At 36.0% G+C, this 18899-nt stretch overlaps 3 protein-coding genes across 4 annotated transcripts; all 3 read left to right on the top strand.

The window, feature by feature from the left end:
* Positions 1-3245: 3245 nt before the first annotated feature.
* On the top strand, positions 3246-4579 carry LOC137726974 (probable carboxylesterase 12). Its single transcript, XM_068465921.1, has one exon. The coding sequence runs from the start codon at positions 3369-3371 to the stop codon at positions 4365-4367; it is 999 nt and encodes a 332-aa protein (XP_068322022.1). The 5' UTR covers positions 3246-3368; the 3' UTR covers positions 4368-4579.
* A 7369-nt stretch (positions 4580-11948) lies between these two features.
* LOC137723850 (B3 domain-containing protein Os01g0234100-like) lies at positions 11949-14855 on the top strand. The gene is made up of 7 exons (XM_068463006.1): positions 11949-12026; positions 12110-12175; positions 12673-12710; positions 12812-12983; positions 13082-13288; positions 13719-13800; positions 13904-14855. The coding sequence occupies exons 1-7, from the start codon at positions 11949-11951 to the stop codon at positions 14554-14556; spliced, it is 1296 nt and encodes a 431-aa protein (XP_068319107.1). The 3' UTR covers positions 14557-14855.
* Positions 14856-15570: 715 nt separating this feature from the next.
* On the top strand, positions 15571-18899 carry LOC137726754 (B3 domain-containing protein Os01g0234100-like). 2 transcript variants are annotated; one of them, XM_068465712.1, is made up of 5 exons: positions 15571-15749; positions 16457-16592; positions 16721-16927; positions 17439-17529; positions 17634-18899. In XM_068465712.1, the coding sequence occupies exons 1-5, from the start codon at positions 15586-15588 to the stop codon at positions 18335-18337; spliced, it is 1302 nt and encodes a 433-aa protein (XP_068321813.1). In that variant the 5' UTR covers positions 15571-15585; the 3' UTR covers positions 18338-18899. The 2 variants fall into 2 exon arrangements, with proteins under 2 accessions (XP_068321813.1, XP_068321812.1); XM_068465711.1 differs by lacking the exon at positions 15571-15749 and adding an exon at positions 15876-16334.

Raw genomic sequence — 18899 nt, 5'->3', positions numbered from 1 at the left:
TCTAATATTAGGGATGTAATTGGCAAATTTTATAATTCAAAGACTGATTTTTCTGAAAAAAATAATAATTTAGGGATTTAATTTTTACTCAGACGATAATTCAGAAACTAAATTAATAGTTCACTGTGTGTGTGTATATATATATATATATATATATATATATATATGTCGTGTACAATAAGCTAACGACTTCAAAGTCGTTGAAAGATTCTTAGTCTTTGGTTTGACCTTTAGCTGAAGATAGCAAACAAAATATTAAAATTTCTTAGATTTAAAGGAAGCACCAGAAAAAGAAAGGATGATTTTGTTTTCTTTTAGGCGTTCTATTTCTGTTTGTTTCTGCATAATTCAGCAAGCGAAATCCGTGGAATTTCATGTCGATATAAATTTCCTGGTTTTGTTTTTGAAAAATAAAAAAACCAGAAAATTTAGGAGTGAGATTTGAACTTTTTTCAGTATGTATAGGTAAGTGCCCTACCACTAGAGTAATAAGTCCCACAAATTTATTTTATTTTATTTTATTTTAAGATTTGCTTCCTGTTTTCCGGAGAAACGGAAAACTGTGATGTAAAATAACGAAAGAGCAGTAAAAGTTACCGTTTTCGTGTACACCTTCCATGTTCTTAGTTGTATTATGACTTGTACTAATTTGGAAGCGGGGAACTACGGAATCTCCGGGCTGCCCTCATTAAAGCTAAGAAACGAAGACTAGAATTCCGTCTGACGGATGATATGTAGAAGAGGTCTGAATTCTCTCCAAGTATGTGAGGCTGGAAATCTGGTGCGGAATGTTGCCAAAGAAGTCGTCGACGCTAACATCCATTACATTGAAAAGAAATAAAAGTGTACAAATTAAATGTACGTGGACAGTTCTTGGAGAATTAGCAGCACAAGAGGGTCCATACAGTTTGTTGAATTTATTGAATGATGCGAAAAGTCTCACGTCGTATCTTACAAAATAAATTACAACTTATATGAATGGTTACGTTTCTAATTTATCGATTATTTTTGTGACAAAATCATACACTTGTTTGAAATTGCTTCTTCAAAAAACACTTTTTTTTCATAAGCACCTTCAGTAAAAAGCTTGATTAGAAGCACATTTAAAGTTATCGTCATCTTATTTTTTTTATTTTTCATTTTTTCCAGATAGCACTTCAAATACTTATTTGAACAAAAAACACTTATAATTTTTTCTGTCAAACATGATAGAAAGTATTTTTGAAGAATCGAAAGCGCTTTCAATTATTTTAAAAATATTTCCAACAATTGCACAAATTTAGTATAATTAGTAGTGAGTTATTGACCCATCCGTCTAAAATCTTGGAACAATTTACGCATAATCTCTAGGAAGTGAAAAAGAAAGTAAAAAGTAGAGAGTTTAAGGCATTAGGTCCCGTATTAGGTGGGAGTGATTTAGCCGGGATTATAATCCCGTCCCACGTTTGGTGTCATCAAAGACTAACTTCAATTAGATTAGAAGGGACTCATGTGACTACGGGCCTTGGGTGGTTGAATTTAGTCCGACACGGAAGAGGAGGATTGCTAATGACCTCGCTAACGCTGCCCAGAAACCTTCAATCGGAGTGGCTGCCTTCTCGTGAACCTCTAGCCTGGAGTAACCTTCCCCACTGACCACTCTCGTCCTCCGTTACTATTTTCCTTTCCATTCTCTCGCCCTCCGTTGCTTTAGTCCAACGCTTTACTAAACGTTTGACAGTTCTTATACTATTTAGTCCAAGTCAAGCTACTCTAGCAAGTCCCTAGATTCAATCCAATCCTAGTAAAGAAGGTGAAACAAACGGGCCTTAGGGAAAAGGAAAAGTGGGTATAACTTCATGTCCACAATATTTGAATTTTGAGGTGTTTGCTTTCCACTTGTAAAGAAAACAAACAATATACGAAATGTAGACTATGAAAAATCAGTGGTAGTCCAGATTTCAATACCATGACAACTAATGTTCATTACTTCCCACTTAATTAGACAATATTTAGATGCAATCAAGTTAAGAAAATTCGATTAAAACGTAATTAAGAAAAAGATTTTTGAGATCGAAGAAGATAATTTACGAGATTTACGAACCACCAGGTGACAATAACCATTTTAACTGGATTAGTCGACTCAAATTATAATTAATCGTAAAATCATGCATAGTCAATAGCAACAACTATTTCATCGGACATTCGTGATTACGTACTATAGGATGCATGGCCTACCATATAATTTGTTTCACAATTATATGTAGTTTTTTCTTGACTTTATTAGCCAAGCTATAGTAATTAACTAGAAGAATGTCGAGGCATTATCTTAAGGACTGAAGATTTGAATTTAAGGGTTTACTAAAGTCTTGATTGAAAGCCTTCTACAATTCTAAAACACATGTCATAGTAACATTACGTGACACGTATTACTAATAAGAGGATATCCACCTGGTTACATGTTAAAATGTAACGTTGATACATTTTGTAAATCCATGGCATAAACACTAATGATTTAGTTATGCAGAAAATGGAAGTTAATATATTTGAATTTCTTACAACTCTTCCTGATCTTCGAGCGCGTTGGGTAATCTTTTTTTTGAAAGGAGGGTTGAGTTTGGTTGATAAGATCTCCAATTTCAGAGCACATGCATCGTTCAGTTTGAACCTTTTTCGTCGAATCCTAATTTTAGTCAAATATAACCTCATGTAGTCAGCTAACAAACGTCACCAAAATTTTCAGTTTGAAAGGACGAATATGATCTCCCACGTGAGATTCACATGTGCCTTTTTAATGGAAGAGTAACAAAAGTTGGGGTTGGGATCTCAATTGCTAACGGAAATGACCACATTGGTTTGTTTAACAACTTTTTCACTATGAGGGTGACATTAAAAGTGCACTGCCACCACAAGAACCACAAAAAAAAAAAAAATTTCCCTTTAGGTTTTTGTTTGTAGCATTTTTACATTTACCAAAAAAGGGACGACGACCATCCGATTGAACCATGACCACCTAGTTTATTAGACAACCGCCAACAAACCACAACCACCGAGTTACCCAACATCACTAATCACCAATTGCAACTGCTCTCAGCCACATACCTTCCCGCATAACTGCCTTGCCCTGTCGTGGCACACATTAAGTGGAATGATATTAATACTACGTCATAATTAAGGGCTCCGGGTAAAATTAGCTTTTAATATGTAAAATGGTATATTTAACAAGTATTTGCCCTCATTGAAGCCAACATATGCATGACTTGCATAACAAGAAACGCAAATTGTTGGAATGATCACCAACCGGATTGTTGATAGAATCTAAAACGTAGAATCCACCACGTCCACCCACCAACATATTTCAACTGTCTCCACAACCACAAGAAAGAAAAATGCCTACAATCTCCATACTTGTGTTAATTTTTCTCCTCTCTTTCGTCACGCCGAGCATGAATGATGAAATAGCGTATGATTTCTTCCCCTTCATGAGAATATACAAAAATGGTACAATTGAGCGTTTCATGGGTAAACTAAAGGTTCCTCCATCGCTCGATCCCAAAACTGGCGTGCAATCAAAAGACGTTGTGATCTCACATAAGGAAAACATATCTGCGAGGCTTTACCTCCCCAGTTCCACCACCAACTCAGCCCACAAGCTCCCTCTTCTCGTCTACTTTCATGGAGGCGGCTTCTGTGTTGAAAGTGCCTTTTCTCCAGTTTATCACAACTATGTCAACTCCTTAGTTGCCATGGCCAATGTGGTTGCTGTCTCTGTTGAATATAGGCTTGCCCCGGAGCACCCTCTGCCTATTGCTTACGAAGATTCATGGACCACTCTCAAATGGGTTGCTTCACATTTTGATGGAAACAGCTCCGAAGAGTGGCTGAAGAGATATGCAGATCCAACGCGTGTGTTTTTCTCTGGCGACAGCGCTGGGGCTAACATAGCACACCACATGGCTTTAAAAGTGGGCACAGAGGGCTTAGCTGGGTTCAAGCTCAATGGGATAGTCTTGGTGCATCCATTTTTCTGGGGGACAGAGCTTAGTGGGGCAGAGTTAAAAATGCCACCAATTGTAAGACTATATATGGTTGGTCTGTGGCGTTTTTTGAACCCGTTGAGTAGTGGAACCGATGATCCACTTTTCAACCCGGTTAAGGATCCGAAACTGAAGGACTTGGGGTGTCAAAATGTGCTGGTTTTTGTTGCTGAGAAAGATTCGTTGTATGATAGGGGAAGGTATTATAGTATGGCACTGAGAAGGAGTGGATGGAAAGGGGTTGTAAAGGTATGGAAAACAAAGGAGGAGAACCATGTATTCCATTTGCTCCAACCCACTAATGAAAAAGCTGTGGCCATGATGAAAAGGATTGTTTTGTTCTTCAATTAGGTTTTCTTGCCATGGCCTCTAAAGCAAAAAAAACTTTAGCTGCAACTGGTATATACAATCATGTGTTGCTCTAGTGTGATAAGAGAGAAACACTCATGGTTGTATACAATTGGTGATAGGGTAAGAAAAAAGCTTTCGTTGTTTTTCTCTCGGTTTTGTGCAAGTACCCTTACTATGGAAATAGTGTTGCACTGCAGAGCGTTTAGCATTCTGTAAGTGAGTCCCAATCGTCACTTCATATGTAAATACAGAGTTTTTAACTTTATGTAAGAAAATAAGCATGTAACATAATTTGTGTTGATTTCATAATTTTGCTGCAATGAAGAGTTTGATTGATCAACTGTATTTGTAGGCGCATGCTGATTCTGCTCCAAGTATATTTGGACCAAAATTTTAGTTTTGGGACTAATTTCAACGCATTTTTTTTTCGATATGTACATTTCTAACTATTAAATCGAATAAAGTAAAAATCAACGGACAAAATCAACACAGTATGCACATGAAAAAAAATGGTGTACAAATGATTTCCCTTCATTTTTATGTTGTGCCTCTATACATTCGACTTTTATGAGAATTCTTGTAAGAAGTGAGTTAATGTTAAGAGTTAAATCTCTCCACCGAAGTGGTTGGATTAGGTTTCTGATTAACCTCATTATTTCAATTCAATAAAAAAAAAAAAAAAACTCTCATTATTTCAATGTATTATCAAATTATTATTAAGGAAGGGAATATAAATTCTAGAGAAGAACCCAATTCTCAAAGCCAACTTCGTTCGCCAGTAGTTTGTCGTTTCCAATTTTCAAATATTAGTATACTATAGATGTAAAATTGAACGAGTTAGTAATCATTAGACAGAGTTGAGAGAAGGGAGAGCCTGAAGAGCAAGGAAGAATTGACGGCGTTGCAGATCACCGGTGCCGACGAGAGAAGAGAGGCGGGTTCGCAGATGAAGGTAGATTTAACTGGGATTGTGAATTTTGTTTTTACCATTTTAGTTTTTTAAGAAATAATGATTTAAGTTTTTAATTTTATTTTCATATAAAACTAAAAATAAGAAATCATATTTAAGTTTAACACATGACAATTTATGAGTGCCGTGTAGTGCCACTCAACACATCCAGTAACATGTCAAGCCCCACACAATTTTTTTTCCATCACCACTCTATCGCCCTGCCGTTGTTGGAAAAAGAAAAATTAAATTTAGAAATGGAGCAAAAAGCAAACTGAAAATAAAAGCTAGAACTTGAACTAGTTCCCTCCCAATCCCAGGCTCCCAGGTATGTGCCATGCTATCTATCTGTTTATTAAGAGCAACTCCAGCGTTGGAGCCCTCCCCCTGGCAATGCACTATTCAATCCACCTAATGAACAGTAACTGCTCTTAATGAACAGTAAATAGCCCTGGCAATAAAATTTGCATATCCACCGTTACACTTCAATAGCCCTGGCAATAGGCAATAAAATATTAGTATTTTTTTTTATAAAATAATACAAAATAATTTTAATTGTAATATCGGATAAGATTTTTAATCGTTCTCGTTGCGCCACGTGTTATTATCCGAAGTATTATTAAATAATACAAAATAATTTTATTTGTAATTTCGGATAACTAGTACACAACGCAACATCTTCAATAAACGACCAATTCGTACCTGCACCAGTGGTCATTTTGTTGAAAAAAATGGATTCAAACTTTGAGACAAAGAAAGGAATGTGATTGAAAGTAGTTGAGAAAATATGAAATTGTTGTGTAAGGTAGATGATAATGAGAAGGTATTTATAGAAAAGTAAAAACAATTTTTTTTACAATTTTTTTCAAATTTTTCAGATTTTTTTTTGAATTTTTTACAATTTTTTTAAAATTTTTATTCAATTAATTAATCTCTGCCGTTGGATATAAAAAAATTTGAATTCCAACACTCCAGATTGTGCCACGTGTCACAACGGTAACTTTTCTAAATTTTAAAACTATTTTTTCATTATTTATTTATTTATAAAGAATATTAATATCCACCGTTGATCTCAGATCGAACGGTGGATATTAAATCTGACTTCTTTTTTTTTTTACCGTTGAGATCGAACGGTCCACATTAAGTAACCGTTGAGATCTAACGGACTGTGGGAAGCCACGTGGCTTCCCAACGGTAACTGACAAACTTTTTTTTTTCTGATTTTTGTGTCGGCTACGCGCCCCCACGCGCGAGTGGGGTGCACGCGCGTGACACAAAAAAAATTAAATATTGGGCTGACGCCAGGCTGGAGTCAGCATGATGTCACTCCCACCTCGGGCTCTTGGACTGGCAATCCCCCACGGGCCCGGAGCTCGGGCCTCCACCTTCGGTTGGGCTAGCCCACGCTGGAGCCCTCCCACCGACCCTCGGACCCTTGTTTTCGAGCCTGTCCCCCGAGCCAAACCCAACGTTGGGCTTGCTCTAAGTCTTTGTTTTCCTAATTCCCTCCGAGGTGGGCTTGGATTCCTTTTTTTTTTTTTTGGGTTCCGTGTACCAGTAGGGTATGGACAAGCTTGACTTTTTCGCCCTCCCTCCCAACATTGAGATTTGACTTGATGGGTTTAATTAGTTTTTAACAGTAGCAATAGCATGATGATTAATTATGAAACAATATAATATAAACAAGAATTAATTATCAAATCTGAGAATAAAAAAAGGAAGAAAATGTACGTACCTGGATCACTTTAGCTTACAAAAGTTAGCTTACAAAAGTTGAAATTCTAAGTGCCAAACTGTTGACAATAAATCAAGGAGAAAAGCAGATCGCTGCGAGAAGGGAAGGAGTAGGTTCGATCGGGAAGGGAGGACGAAATCGTCTTCGGGTGGGGTCCGGGGAGATGATATGCACCAATAAAACCAAATTCTTTTAAGATTTGCATATCGGGGTGGAGGACAACAGTTGCCAACTCAACGCAGCTCAAGAGTCAAGACAGAGCAAGGGTTTTAGATTACCACGGGTTTAAATCTTAATTTTTCAACACGACAACATTTATTCAAAAGTATTCTCGGTTTATTACCTTAAAATTTTATGATTTTTAAATTTTCATACATCAAGTTTTTCTTTTTCATTCTCATCTTGTACCTAAAGTGAGAATTTGGACACTTTCAGTTTTACCTTATTAATTTGTCACCTCACATTAATTTTGTTATGTGTTTTAAATAAGTTGTGTTTAAAGTTATTTTCAATTTTTCACCACTGTTGGAACCAAATTCACGCAATCCTTTGACGGAAGCGATATTTAGTCGGAATTGCCCATGAACTTCGGGGAGAATGAAGTTGATTGGGGGTGTGATTGAATCCATGATCTGATTGTCTACATATCTTCGGGAAAAAGAATCAAATCACTGGTGTAATTCTAAGAAAAGAATACGTATGACGTGTGCTACATCGGAATAAATCATTGACGAATATGTCTTGGCTTAGGCGTGTAGGAGAGATGAATCTCCACGAACGAGTCTATGCTTAGACGACATCGTATGTGAGAGAGATGAGCCTATGTTACACATATATGTGATGATCGTAAAGAAATATGAGATTAAGGATATGATTAGAGAGAGAGAGTTCCGATAAATATCCAGTTTAGGATATTTATAAAGATTTTAAGAGAGTAGTTCTATTAAATAGGGAGACTTTTAGAGAGTAATCCCTATTAAATAGGGAGAGAGTAATCCCTATTAAATAGGGAGAAAGATTTTTAGACTGTAATTCTAATATCGATTGTTCGAGAAAAAAAAATGTAAAAATATTAAAAAATAAAAAAGGAGTGTAATCCCTGTTAAACACTCATTGTATTTAGGAGTGGTATTGGTACAATTACCGTACCAAAACTCATGTATCAATTACCATACCAAATTTTTTATATAACAAAATCTAATACTATTACCTTGCCAAACTTTCGGTATACCGAATTTCGACATGCCAAATAGTTTGGTTGGCATAGTATGGTAATGGTAATTATCACTCTGTTTTGGGCCACTCTTTTGGGCCAAAATTTGATTTTTTTTTTCCAACCAATTCAAGGCCCAAACGTATTTTGGTCACTCTCTTTGGGTTTCTAAAACTTTTTAATTTAATTATGAGAATTTCATAGAGATTCATTTAAGAAAAAAAAAGTAAATTGATGGGAAAATTGCTGAACGAACCCAACATCCCTAAAAAAACTAGTACAAAGATTCCTAGATTCCATCTCTACATTTTTTAAAATTGTACAAAAATTAACTTGATAGACAAAGCCAAGTAGAAAGACAACCCAATTTGATGAAGGAGAAGGTGAGATGCACTGCGGAGAGAGAGAGAGTGGCCGAAACAGAAGCCACGGAGATGAAGTCTATGGCAAGATGAGTGAAAAGATGAAGTCGCAACGGCAAGAAGGCTTAGGTTTTTTTTTTATTGGGAAAGTAGTGGTACGGTACAATATACTATTGGTAATGGTTTTGAATACCATTATCGTACCGAAAATGTGTGGTACAGTAAAATACTGTACTATTACCAATGGTACAAATTTTTTGGCACAACTTTGGTATGGTACAGTTGGTAATTCGGTTGGTATGGTTATTTGGCATATCCACCCCTCATGGTATTTACTTCTTATTTATATAAACATCAAACTCAAATAAACCACTATGGAAAGCCTTGTTTGATAACTACTTAGTATTATAGTCCAACGTTATTTTTCTTCACTTGTAAATAATATGTCTTATGTTCAAATCTCGGAAATAGCGAATTTGCAACCAATTTATTTCTCCTCCCACTTAGTATAAATATCATGTATTTGCAAGGTAAATAATCTTAAGTACTTAATAATTAAGGGTCCGTTTAATAACCCTTTCGTTTTGAGTGTTGGTTTTCTCTTAACAATTTATTTACTCGAGGCTCTTAGTTTGATATTGCTGTGCTTTTAGAAAAATTGATTTTGTTGTTATGTAAGAATAAACAATAAAATAAAGTTATTGAGTGTTTGGTAAACTTTTTTTTTTTTTTTTTTTTTTTTGTAAAAGTGATTTTAATAAAAAAATAAAGTGTCTGAGCGTTTGGTAAACTTTTATATAACTTGTTGTGAATATGTTAAATAACTAAAAATATATATGGTATTTAATGTGATATAATAATTATCAAAGAGAATAATCTTGCCATTTGAAAATTTCATTAAACAGACACGGACTACTATGCTTTGAAAAAAGAAACACTTTGTTTAGAAGCATGATAGACCATGCTTCTGTTTTTCTATGTTTTTCTGCTGTTATTGGCATCATTTTAAAAAAAATAAAAAAAAATAAAAAAAAATAAAACATTTTTTTTGTTTTACCAAACACATTAGATGTTCCAAATTTTTAATAAGCTACTTTTTAAAAAAAAAAAAAAAAAAACACCACAATCTCAAACCAGCCCTTAAACTTGTCCTCCATTTTGGTTTTCACTTTTCATTATGACTGTCATTCAATGTACATGTCCTATAAATTTTGTGTGTACTTTCTCCCTATCTATAGCACAAAAAATGAAAAAAAATAAAAATAAAAACCAAATGGAAAAACCGTGCCCTCTCTAAAAAAAATCCCAAATTTCTAAAAGCCTCTATGCCGTTGACCCCTAGCTCCGGCTTGGGGTTGGCGGTAGCCTAGTGCCCACCCCTCCTCGTCCTTCTCCCTCTTCCCCTTTTTTCCTCCCTATCCCTCCATTTCTCCCTGTTTCTTGGTTCTCATCCTTTCCTCCAACTGCCCCCCAGTTTTTCCCTTCTCCAAACCACCATGGTTGGTGATTTGTATTTTCTTTTTATGCACTTAGAATTCGGTTATTTTTCGTTCTGAGCATTTTGTGTCTCAAGTTGCCCTGAGCTTGGTCTCAATTTTCCTTGAGTTTTTCTCAGATTTGCTTTCTATGCTCGATTTGTTGAGTGTCTCCTACTGAGTTCTCATCCGAAAGCGCATTTGGTGGTTCATTTCTCGTCCCTCTTAGTGTAAATATCGTGTATTCGTAAGTTAAATAATCTAAAATACTTAATAATTAAGGGTCTGTTTAAAAACCTTTTTGTGAATGTTGATATTCAATTTTTATTGTTGAGATAGAGCAAATATATGAGAGTTTTTTTTTTTTTTGAATAATCAATATTATCTACACTAATGAGAAGAGGGATGAGTTTATGAGAGATTTAAAACTTGTCCTAAATTTTGGTTTTCAATTTTCATTATGTCTGTCATTCAATATACATGTCTTATAAATTTTTGTGTGTACTTTCTCACTATTTAAAGCACAAAAAAATAAAAACCAAATGAAAAAATTATCAGACGAGCCTTAGCTTGCATTTGACAACCGCTTGATTTCCTCCACCATTTGATTTGTTGATTTGAGTTGTAGCATATGATTTTTTTTGATATATTTTCTGTTATCCTATGTACTATCTTATTGTATTTAATACAACATCTTATTCAATAAAAAAAAATATGTTGAACCATTTTTATTCCCTTTTACATATAAGCAACGTAGATAGGAAAAGGGTTTCACACACCTTCCACAAATGTAACTCTCTTGGAGCAAATAAATCTTACGTAGCACTTCAAATTTAGCAAAAAGCAACACTTGTGAACTCTCTTGGATGCTCCTATTTTCCTCCCCACACATTCTTTCAATTTTTCAATATTTGTTAACTCTTCTATTTCTTTGTCTTTATCTTAGAGGCGAGTAAGAGAAAATAACTATTAAATATTGTAAAAATGTGTATAAGAAGTAAACTTAGGCGTGTTAAACTTTGGAGCATGAAATGTATAGCATGTCAGATACTTGAATACAAATTGCATTGCAAGCAAGATTTGGCAATTTCTCTAAAAATGGTGTAAATCCTATATTTTGGATATTGACAAAACCTTCCCTAGTTAAGATATCTAATTATGTAATTCAGTTGGTGTACCTTATGTTATGAACACAAATTGCATTGCAAGCAAGAACACGTACTCTGTTCTGTTTCAAATAAAATATTTTCCCACGCAGAATTACAAGATTGATTTAAAACATCTCGCTTTAGCGTTCTACTTACATGTAAATTTAAAAAAAAAAAAAAACATAATAAAATTTGAAATCCCGTCAGGACAACTGCATCTTGACATCACGTGATTGGTTTGAAACACCGACGTGATTTTTAAGGGAACTTTAACGAAAAGTTCTCCGATACTGTTCACTTTAACGAAAAACCACATTTTTACACTAAAAAGTCAATTTTGATACTATTTATTTTACCTTTTATTTTGTCATTCTCGTTAAAACTCAAAATTCTCAAACCCCTTTCATTAATTTTCCTAATTTTTAATCCTCCACTCAAAATCGCTTGTATAAAAAAAAATTAAAAAGGTTGAATGGTTATTTCCTTTTTGGTAAGTCAAAATATGCAGTATGGATATGTCTCGCAAACATTCCCTATTATATTTTAAAATTGGCTCCATATTTTGAAGCAAGATTGTTTTGAAATGAAACGGTCCTTTTTTTTTGCCCTTTCTCTGTACACATCTGTCTTTCTACATCTACGCCAATAGTAGAGAGAGAGAGAGAGAGAGAGAGAGAGAGAGAGAGAGAAAGAGAGCCCATGGAGGAAGCAATGGTTATTCTTCAAGACCAGAAACAGAGCTCCTCTTACCCACTGCTACAGCCTCCGCTGCATAAGGTCCACTGTCTCTATTTGTTTCTCTCAGATATGATTTGGGTTTTGCTTGTAATCTGAGTATTTGACCGTTTGATTGATTGCAGGGTATGAAAACCGAAAAGCAGTTTGGACAAAAACCTCCATGCTTTCAACCGACGACTACAAGCAATGTGAGAAACAATAACATGTTAATCATTTCCTCCGATTCTGTATTGGCGTTTTGTTATTTCCGGTTTCGAATGCTACATGGTTTGATGATTACTGTTAACTCTGCAATTTTATTGAAAATGTTAATATTTTGAAGCTATAAGCTTTTTGAAATGGGGATTTTGATAGAATCTCCTTCATCTCAGATGGCTATCAGACGGTAATGAAGTAAAATATTCTGTTCATGTTTTGTATGTTGTAAGGGTATGCTAGGAATCGTGAAAGTCATGCCAAATTAGGTAGAAAAATCAAAATGGGTCATAAAAAAATTGATCTGTAGCTACGCATTGAATCAATCATGCAAGCAACGAAAAATTAGTGTCGTTTTTAGGCCTGCAGGCTGTAGCGCTCCTTAGCGAGATTCTGAGCACCACATTCTTGTAGTTACAGATGTGGAATTTCCATTTCTTGTCAGTATACACTGAACTAACTGAAATATCTTGCGAGTTCTTGAATACAGGTGTTGAATGCTAATGCTAATCCCATGATGTTTAAATGGTCAGTGAATTTTTAGTTAACTTTTTAATCTGCTTTTAAGTATTGATATTATTTGTAATGGTTATAAAGTAACGCTGGATCCTCAATTTTTTTCCCAATAGTCGTAAACGAAAGGCCCCTGTAAGAGTTACAGTAGAAAGCTTATACGATAGTTCCCAAGCTCAGTCTTCTGTTTTGGAAAGAGCGAAGAAGATCGAAGCAAGCCTAGATCATAAGTTTCCTTCACTACTCAAAGTTATGATGCCGTCAGAAGTTTCTGGAGGATTCTACCTTGTAAGCCTCACTCACTCTTGTCAACAATTTGTGCAGTTATCTGAATACATTGACTAATTAGGATGATATACTCATTTGAACTGACTTTGGTTTGGCAGAATCTTGCTAAGAAATTTTGCAGTGAATATATGCCAAAACAAGATTCAATGATTGTTTTGGAAGATGAAAATGGGAAGGAATTTGGAACTAAGTATCTTGTGGAGAAGGGTGGACTGAGTGGTGGATGGAGAGGGTTTTCAATTGCTCACAAGATAATGAAGGGAGATGTTGTGATTTTCCATCTAGTCACTCCTTTCAAATTTAAGGTAACTGATGGACCCTTCTTGAAATTTATGTGCTGATCCTTTGTTCCAAGTTCCATTATGTAACATATAGTTGAACTTGACAAACTTGGAAAAGAGAAATCCTTAAATTGATCATAGCCTTGCAACCTGAATCCTGTAAATCAGAGTTGCTATAATGTAGAACTATAGAAGATAGATCTCGGGGATGCCACTATGGTTGTGAAGATGATGAAAATGTTTATCCTGTGGTTTAAAGAAAAAGGGCAGGATAAGTTGGTAAGTGTACATTTTTTTGAGTTTGCCAAATTTTGTTTTCTTAAATTTAGATGGGTTTCCCCTGAATGGAAATTTTGAGAAAAAAAGGATAAGATCTATAACATTTTATGGCTTTGAGGCACTACTTCTGAATGCGTACGAGACACTCCATTCTTTTGCTACCTACTTGTTGCAGGTATATATCATTAGGTCAAATGAAGTGAACTGGAGTCTTCCTCTTATGAGGGTGGATCCTCCCATCAGACAGATGGATACCGGTAAGTTGTTTCAAAATTCATCAAGTTATGTGTGGCAAGTGGCGTCGCAATCATAAACAACTCTTACCTTTTCTGATCCTTACATGTGATTTAAATCACGCAGGAGGCTTTACTGCATGTGGAAAGGAAGAAGGTGAGAATTTGGAACCTAATCCGCAGGAGAATGCAATAGTCTATTATACGGACTCTGGTCCAACATCAGATCAGTCTGGAAATGACGGCGAAGATGTTGGTTCCGAATTTCTGGATGGTCTTAGACTTTCAGAGTCTGTTGTCACTTTTAAAGAAGTGCACTGTTTGGACAACTTTAACGTTCAGGTCAATGGTTTAATCATAAACTCTGAATTTTCGAAATACGTCCTGACCAAGTATTATGAGCTTTGCTGCAGTCAGAACTCCTTCCTTCATGAACAACTTCTCGAGGGTCTGAACAGCAAACTGATTGCCGGAGTAATTTCTGAGACAGTCAACATTGCAGATGCCATCAGGGCCTGCAAGATCACTACCCCGGAAGATTATCTTTCGACTTGGGATAAGACTCTGAAAGCCTTTGGTGATTTAGGCATGAATGTCCATTTCCTGCGTGCCCGCCTGGACCAGCTGACAAGTCTTGCTTCAAAATCAAAAAGACTAGAGGCAAATGTTTTGGAAGTGAAAGAGGCCATGAATAGTCTTGACTCTGAGATTGAGACTCCGAATACGAGTTTAGAGGAGCGGGAAATTCTGTTCCAAGAAATGGCTAAAGCCCCTTGGTGATGAGAAAACTTGAAAGAATCTGGTTACTCTTTTTGGGTATAACTTAAAAGATATAATGCCAAAGCTAGGTGAGGAAGAAATGCGCATCTTGTGCCGTTATCACTCAGCATTTTGGGTTTTTAATTTTATATAGGCCAGTGCTGCAGAGATTTTGGGTAATTTCTCTACAGAATTGTGTGCTTTGGAGGCATCAGTAGCTAGTCGGGAGGAATGTTTTACCTTGTGATTTTCTCTTTGGCAATTTCCAGCATTGGAATGTATGATATAGAACCAATTGTGATTTGTAAGATCAAATAACTCGGTCAATTTGTTTGTCTATTCTATTCAACTATTACATGCTACTTCAGTTATATCCTCCTCCGTTCGATTCTAAATTTCAATATTCAGCCGTATTGTTGCTATAAACAACCAAATATCTGTCCAAGAATATTTCCAAACAAGAAATTCCTTAAGATACATTGAATAGATCCATTATTCACATTAGTGAATTTTTCAATGTGATCGTAACTTGATTACCACGTTATAATATTACCCCCATTCACAGTAGGTCGCAAGACAACAAAGGCTGTGAAAACTTACTCAAGACTTGAAGAAATTTTAGAGTTCGGCATCTGAACCACGTGTCTATGCGGCCCAAACACAATAAAACCCCCACACCCACCCCTAGCATTAAGACTCACTATTACGCTATGTAATGTCCCCACTCATGTCCTCTCACACCACCTCCATGGCCCACCACTAACTGGAGTTCCGGACGGAAGAATTTCTCTAAAACTTGACTGTCAAAGAGTTACAGTTTCTAGTTCCTACTGCAAACGTTTGAACATTACACACCCATGCTCATCCTTTAAATATGTTTGGGAGGGAATTGTAGTAGTATTTTATAATTTTTTGGGGAAGTGGAATAGCATTATGTTCCCTTGAAAATGGCTAGAAAATTATTGTTGTTACCTGTATGGTTCCCAAAATGCCCCTATTATGTTTGAATTCCATTAGGCAGCCTCTAGCTCGAGTGAGTGACAAAAGTACATGGAACGGTCTTTTCATCTTTTCCATTATTCACTCTTTACCTCCATAACCATAAAGTTAGAGAGAGAGAGAGAGTGTGTGTGTGTGTGTGTGTCTCCATGGCCATGGCTGTTCTTCAAGACCAGAAGCAGAAGCAGAGCTCTTCTTGCCCACCACCACCTAAGGTCCTCTCTCTCTCTCTCTCTCTGTGACATGTAATATGTTAACGGGTTTTCCTTGGAAGGTGAGTAAAATGTGAGTGTTTTGTTTACTAATGATTTTGCAGAGTCTGGTGAAAGCATTGTGAGAAAACCTTATATTATATATATATATATATTTATTTATTTATTTATTTATTCATACATATTTGTATTGGGTTTTTGTTCGTCCTATTTTGAATTGCATGTAGGCTGATTAAGATTAACCATTTCAAGCAATAAGCTTTTTGAAATGTTTTTGGTCAATTTCATAAACATGAGCCTCTTTACAAAGAAATGAAATATGTTCGATGATTTAAATGAAAAAAATTACAAAAAAACTAGTTTTGGAAATAATTTCCGCGCACACCTTCGAATTAGCTGGAATTTAAAAAACAAATGTTTTTCCAAGTTGGGCTGGGGCTCTTGTTTATTTTCTGCACATCTTTGTTGTATGCACTTGAACTAGTGAGCAATTTAGTTTCTTAATTTCTCCACATATTCTAACACGAAATAAATTTTTCAGATACAGGTAGTCAGTTGCAGTAATGCTAATCCAAATATGCCTGAAAGGTCAGTCAGTCAGTCAGTCAGTATATATTTAATTTACATTTTTAATCTGCTTTTTATTTGTCGAAATTGTTTGTTTTGATTGACTGTGAAGTAACACTTGATTCTCAATCTTTTACCATTAGCCGTAAGCGAAAGAGAGTTACCGTAGCAAAAAGCGTATATGAAAGAGCAAAGGAGGTTGAAGCAACCCTCGATCCTAAGTTCCCTATCCAGCTCAAAGTCATGCTGCCTTCTCACGTTGCTGGATGTTTCTGGCTTGTAAACCTTAAGCTCTCACTCATTCTCTTCACACTTTGTGCAGTTATATCAACTTATCAAGGCCTGTATTGTTAGGACGATGTACTTATTTATATGCACTCGCTTTGGTTTTGGTTTTGGTTTGGCAGGGTCTTTCCAAGAAATTCTGCTTTGATCATATGCCAAAACAAGATAAGACGATTGTTTTGGAAGATGAAAATGGGGATAAATTTGAAACTAAATATCTTGCGGAGAAGGTGGGACTGAGTGGTGGATGGAGAGGTTTTTCAATTGCTAGCAAGCTACAGGAGGGAGATGCCGTGATTTTCCATCTGGTCACCCCGTCCAAATTTCAGGTAGTAACTTGTACCTTCTTGGAATGCTTGTGTGGAATCTGGATATCTTTTCTTGTTTGATTGAGTATTTACATTAGATTACTTCAGTTAAAACTTGACGAATTTGTTATAAAAAAATACTATGCTAAAAAATTGGTCAGTACTCTGCAAACCAGCAAGCCAAAGATGTTCTCACTGTAAAGCATATAGAGAAGATAGATGGTAGGAAGGCCGTTATGATTGTGAAATTGATGAGAATGTTTGGTCTGTGATTCAATGAAATAGGCTAGGAATAATGCAGTTCCTTGGTAGAATTTTGAGCTTGTCATTAAAATTTCTTAACAGTAAGCGAGGTTTCACTTGAACGGAGGTTTTAAGGAAAGGATATAGATTGATTCTTCTGAGAGATGAATTCATAATGCTTCTTGAATGTGGGCTGCCAAGCATAGTATGTAGATATTTGACTGCTTTGAGATTCTACTTCTGAAATTCGTACTAACCACTCAATCCTTTTGTTGCCTACTTCTTGTAGGTGTATATTATTAGATCAAATGATTTAGACGGCATGGATTGCAATATTGACCTTTTGAAATTAGATGCTTCTATTAAACTGGCGGATACTGGTAAGCTGTTTTGAAATTCATCTAGTTATTTTGCTGACGGGCTTGAAAGTCATAACTATTACTTCTTTGGCCTCACTTATCATAACTATAATTTAATTAAGCAGGAGATGTTATCACACGTGAAAGGGAAGAGAGGGAGAATATGGAAACTATTCCAAAGGATACCGCAATAGCCTTTGCTTCAAAGTCTGGTTCAATATCAGATCATTCTGGAAATGATAGTGAAGATCGTGGTTTCAAAGTTCTGGATGGACTTCAGCTTTCAGAGTCTAACGTCGCTTTCAAAGAAGTGAAAAGCATGGAGAACTTCAATGTTCTTGTCAATGGTTTAAACATAAATTCTGAGTTCTCAAAACACCTTCTGACCAAGTACTATGATCTCTGCTGCAGTCAAAACTCGTTCCTCCATGAACTTCTTCTCAAGGGTCTAAACTGCAAACTGATTTCTGGAGCAATTTCTGAGACAATCAACATTGCAGATGCCATTAGGTCCTGCAGTGTTACTACATTGGAAGGCAATTTTACCACTTGGTATAAGACTTTGAAAGCCTTTGAGGGTTTAGGCATGAATGTCGGGTTCCTGCATACCCGTCTGAACCAGCTTGTAAGTCTTGCTTCAAGATCGAAAAGATTTAAAGAGGCTAGACTTGAAAAGGACCAGGCGGAAGAAGAAATGAGGAGCTTGGAGGCAAAACTTTTGGCAGTAAAAGATGCTATAAATATGCTTGACTCTGAGATTGAGAGTCTAAACACGAGTTTGGAGAAGCTTGAGCATATGTTCCAAGAAGTGGCTAAAGCCCCTTGGTGATGAGAAGACTTCAATTCCTCTGGTTCTTATTTTGGTATATATCAAGGTTTATTGTTCAGAACCAGAACTGTGCCAAGCTACGTGGTGAAGAAGCGTTTTGTGGTATGATCTTCGATGCTTCTGTAGAGTCCCACTTGCGTTTTGTGTTATGGTCTTGGGTGTTTCTGTGGAGTCCCGGGCACATCGATAGATTGACCATCTTTTGTATGGACATAATCAAGGTAGTGTTACCAAGTAGGGAATCTGGTATTCTCTTTTGTACCTTCCAGCTGACACGGGAAGATATGTATGATACAGAGCCAATTAACGGGAACTGTTGTCTCAAAACTATCCAATTTTTGCTTTCTTATCATGAAAGTTACCTGTTATCTCACAATACAACTCTCTTCAAACACAAGTGGTTCTCGCTAGTTGAAAGAGCAAAACGATGACCCAACACTAGTTGAGATGTAAAAAGGAATTAAGAAGTGACAACATTTTACCGTACAAATGTTATAATCGGAACTGTTCGTTCTCTATATCATTTATAGAAATGCTCATTTAGTTGTTCATGTGAGATGAC

Source organism: Pyrus communis, chromosome 2 (genome assembly GCF_963583255.1).
Source record: "Pyrus communis chromosome 2, drPyrComm1.1, whole genome shotgun sequence".
Classification (NCBI taxonomy): domain Eukaryota; kingdom Viridiplantae; phylum Streptophyta; class Magnoliopsida; order Rosales; family Rosaceae; genus Pyrus; species Pyrus communis.
This window is presented reverse-complemented; position numbering and strand designations above follow the sequence as displayed.

What these genes read in the sequence shown, in the direction of transcription:
- LOC137726754 (XM_068465712.1), top strand. Translation starts at nt 15,586, where the DNA reads ATGGAACGGTCTTTTCATCTTTTCCATTATTCACTCTTTACCTCCATA. An exon ending in CTTGCCCACCACCACCTAAG is followed by an intron (nt 15,750 to 16,456) that starts GTCCTCTCTCTC and finishes TTTTACCATTAG; the next exon opens with CCGTAAGCGAAAGAGAGTTA. An exon ending in TCACCCCGTCCAAATTTCAG is followed by an intron (nt 16,928 to 17,438) that starts GTAGTAACTTGT and finishes TACTTCTTGTAG; the next exon opens with GTGTATATTATTAGATCAAA.
- LOC137723850 (XM_068463006.1), top strand. Translation starts at nt 11,949, where the DNA reads ATGGAGGAAGCAATGGTTATTCTTCAAGACCAGAAACAGAGCTCCTCT. An exon ending in TACAGCCTCCGCTGCATAAG is followed by an intron (nt 12,027 to 12,109) that starts GTCCACTGTCTC and finishes GATTGATTGCAG; the next exon opens with GGTATGAAAACCGAAAAGCA. An exon ending in TTTCTGGAGGATTCTACCTT is followed by an intron (nt 12,984 to 13,081) that starts GTAAGCCTCACT and finishes TTGGTTTGGCAG; the next exon opens with AATCTTGCTAAGAAATTTTG.
- LOC137726974 (XM_068465921.1), top strand. Translation starts at nt 3,369, where the DNA reads ATGCCTACAATCTCCATACTTGTGTTAATTTTTCTCCTCTCTTTCGTC.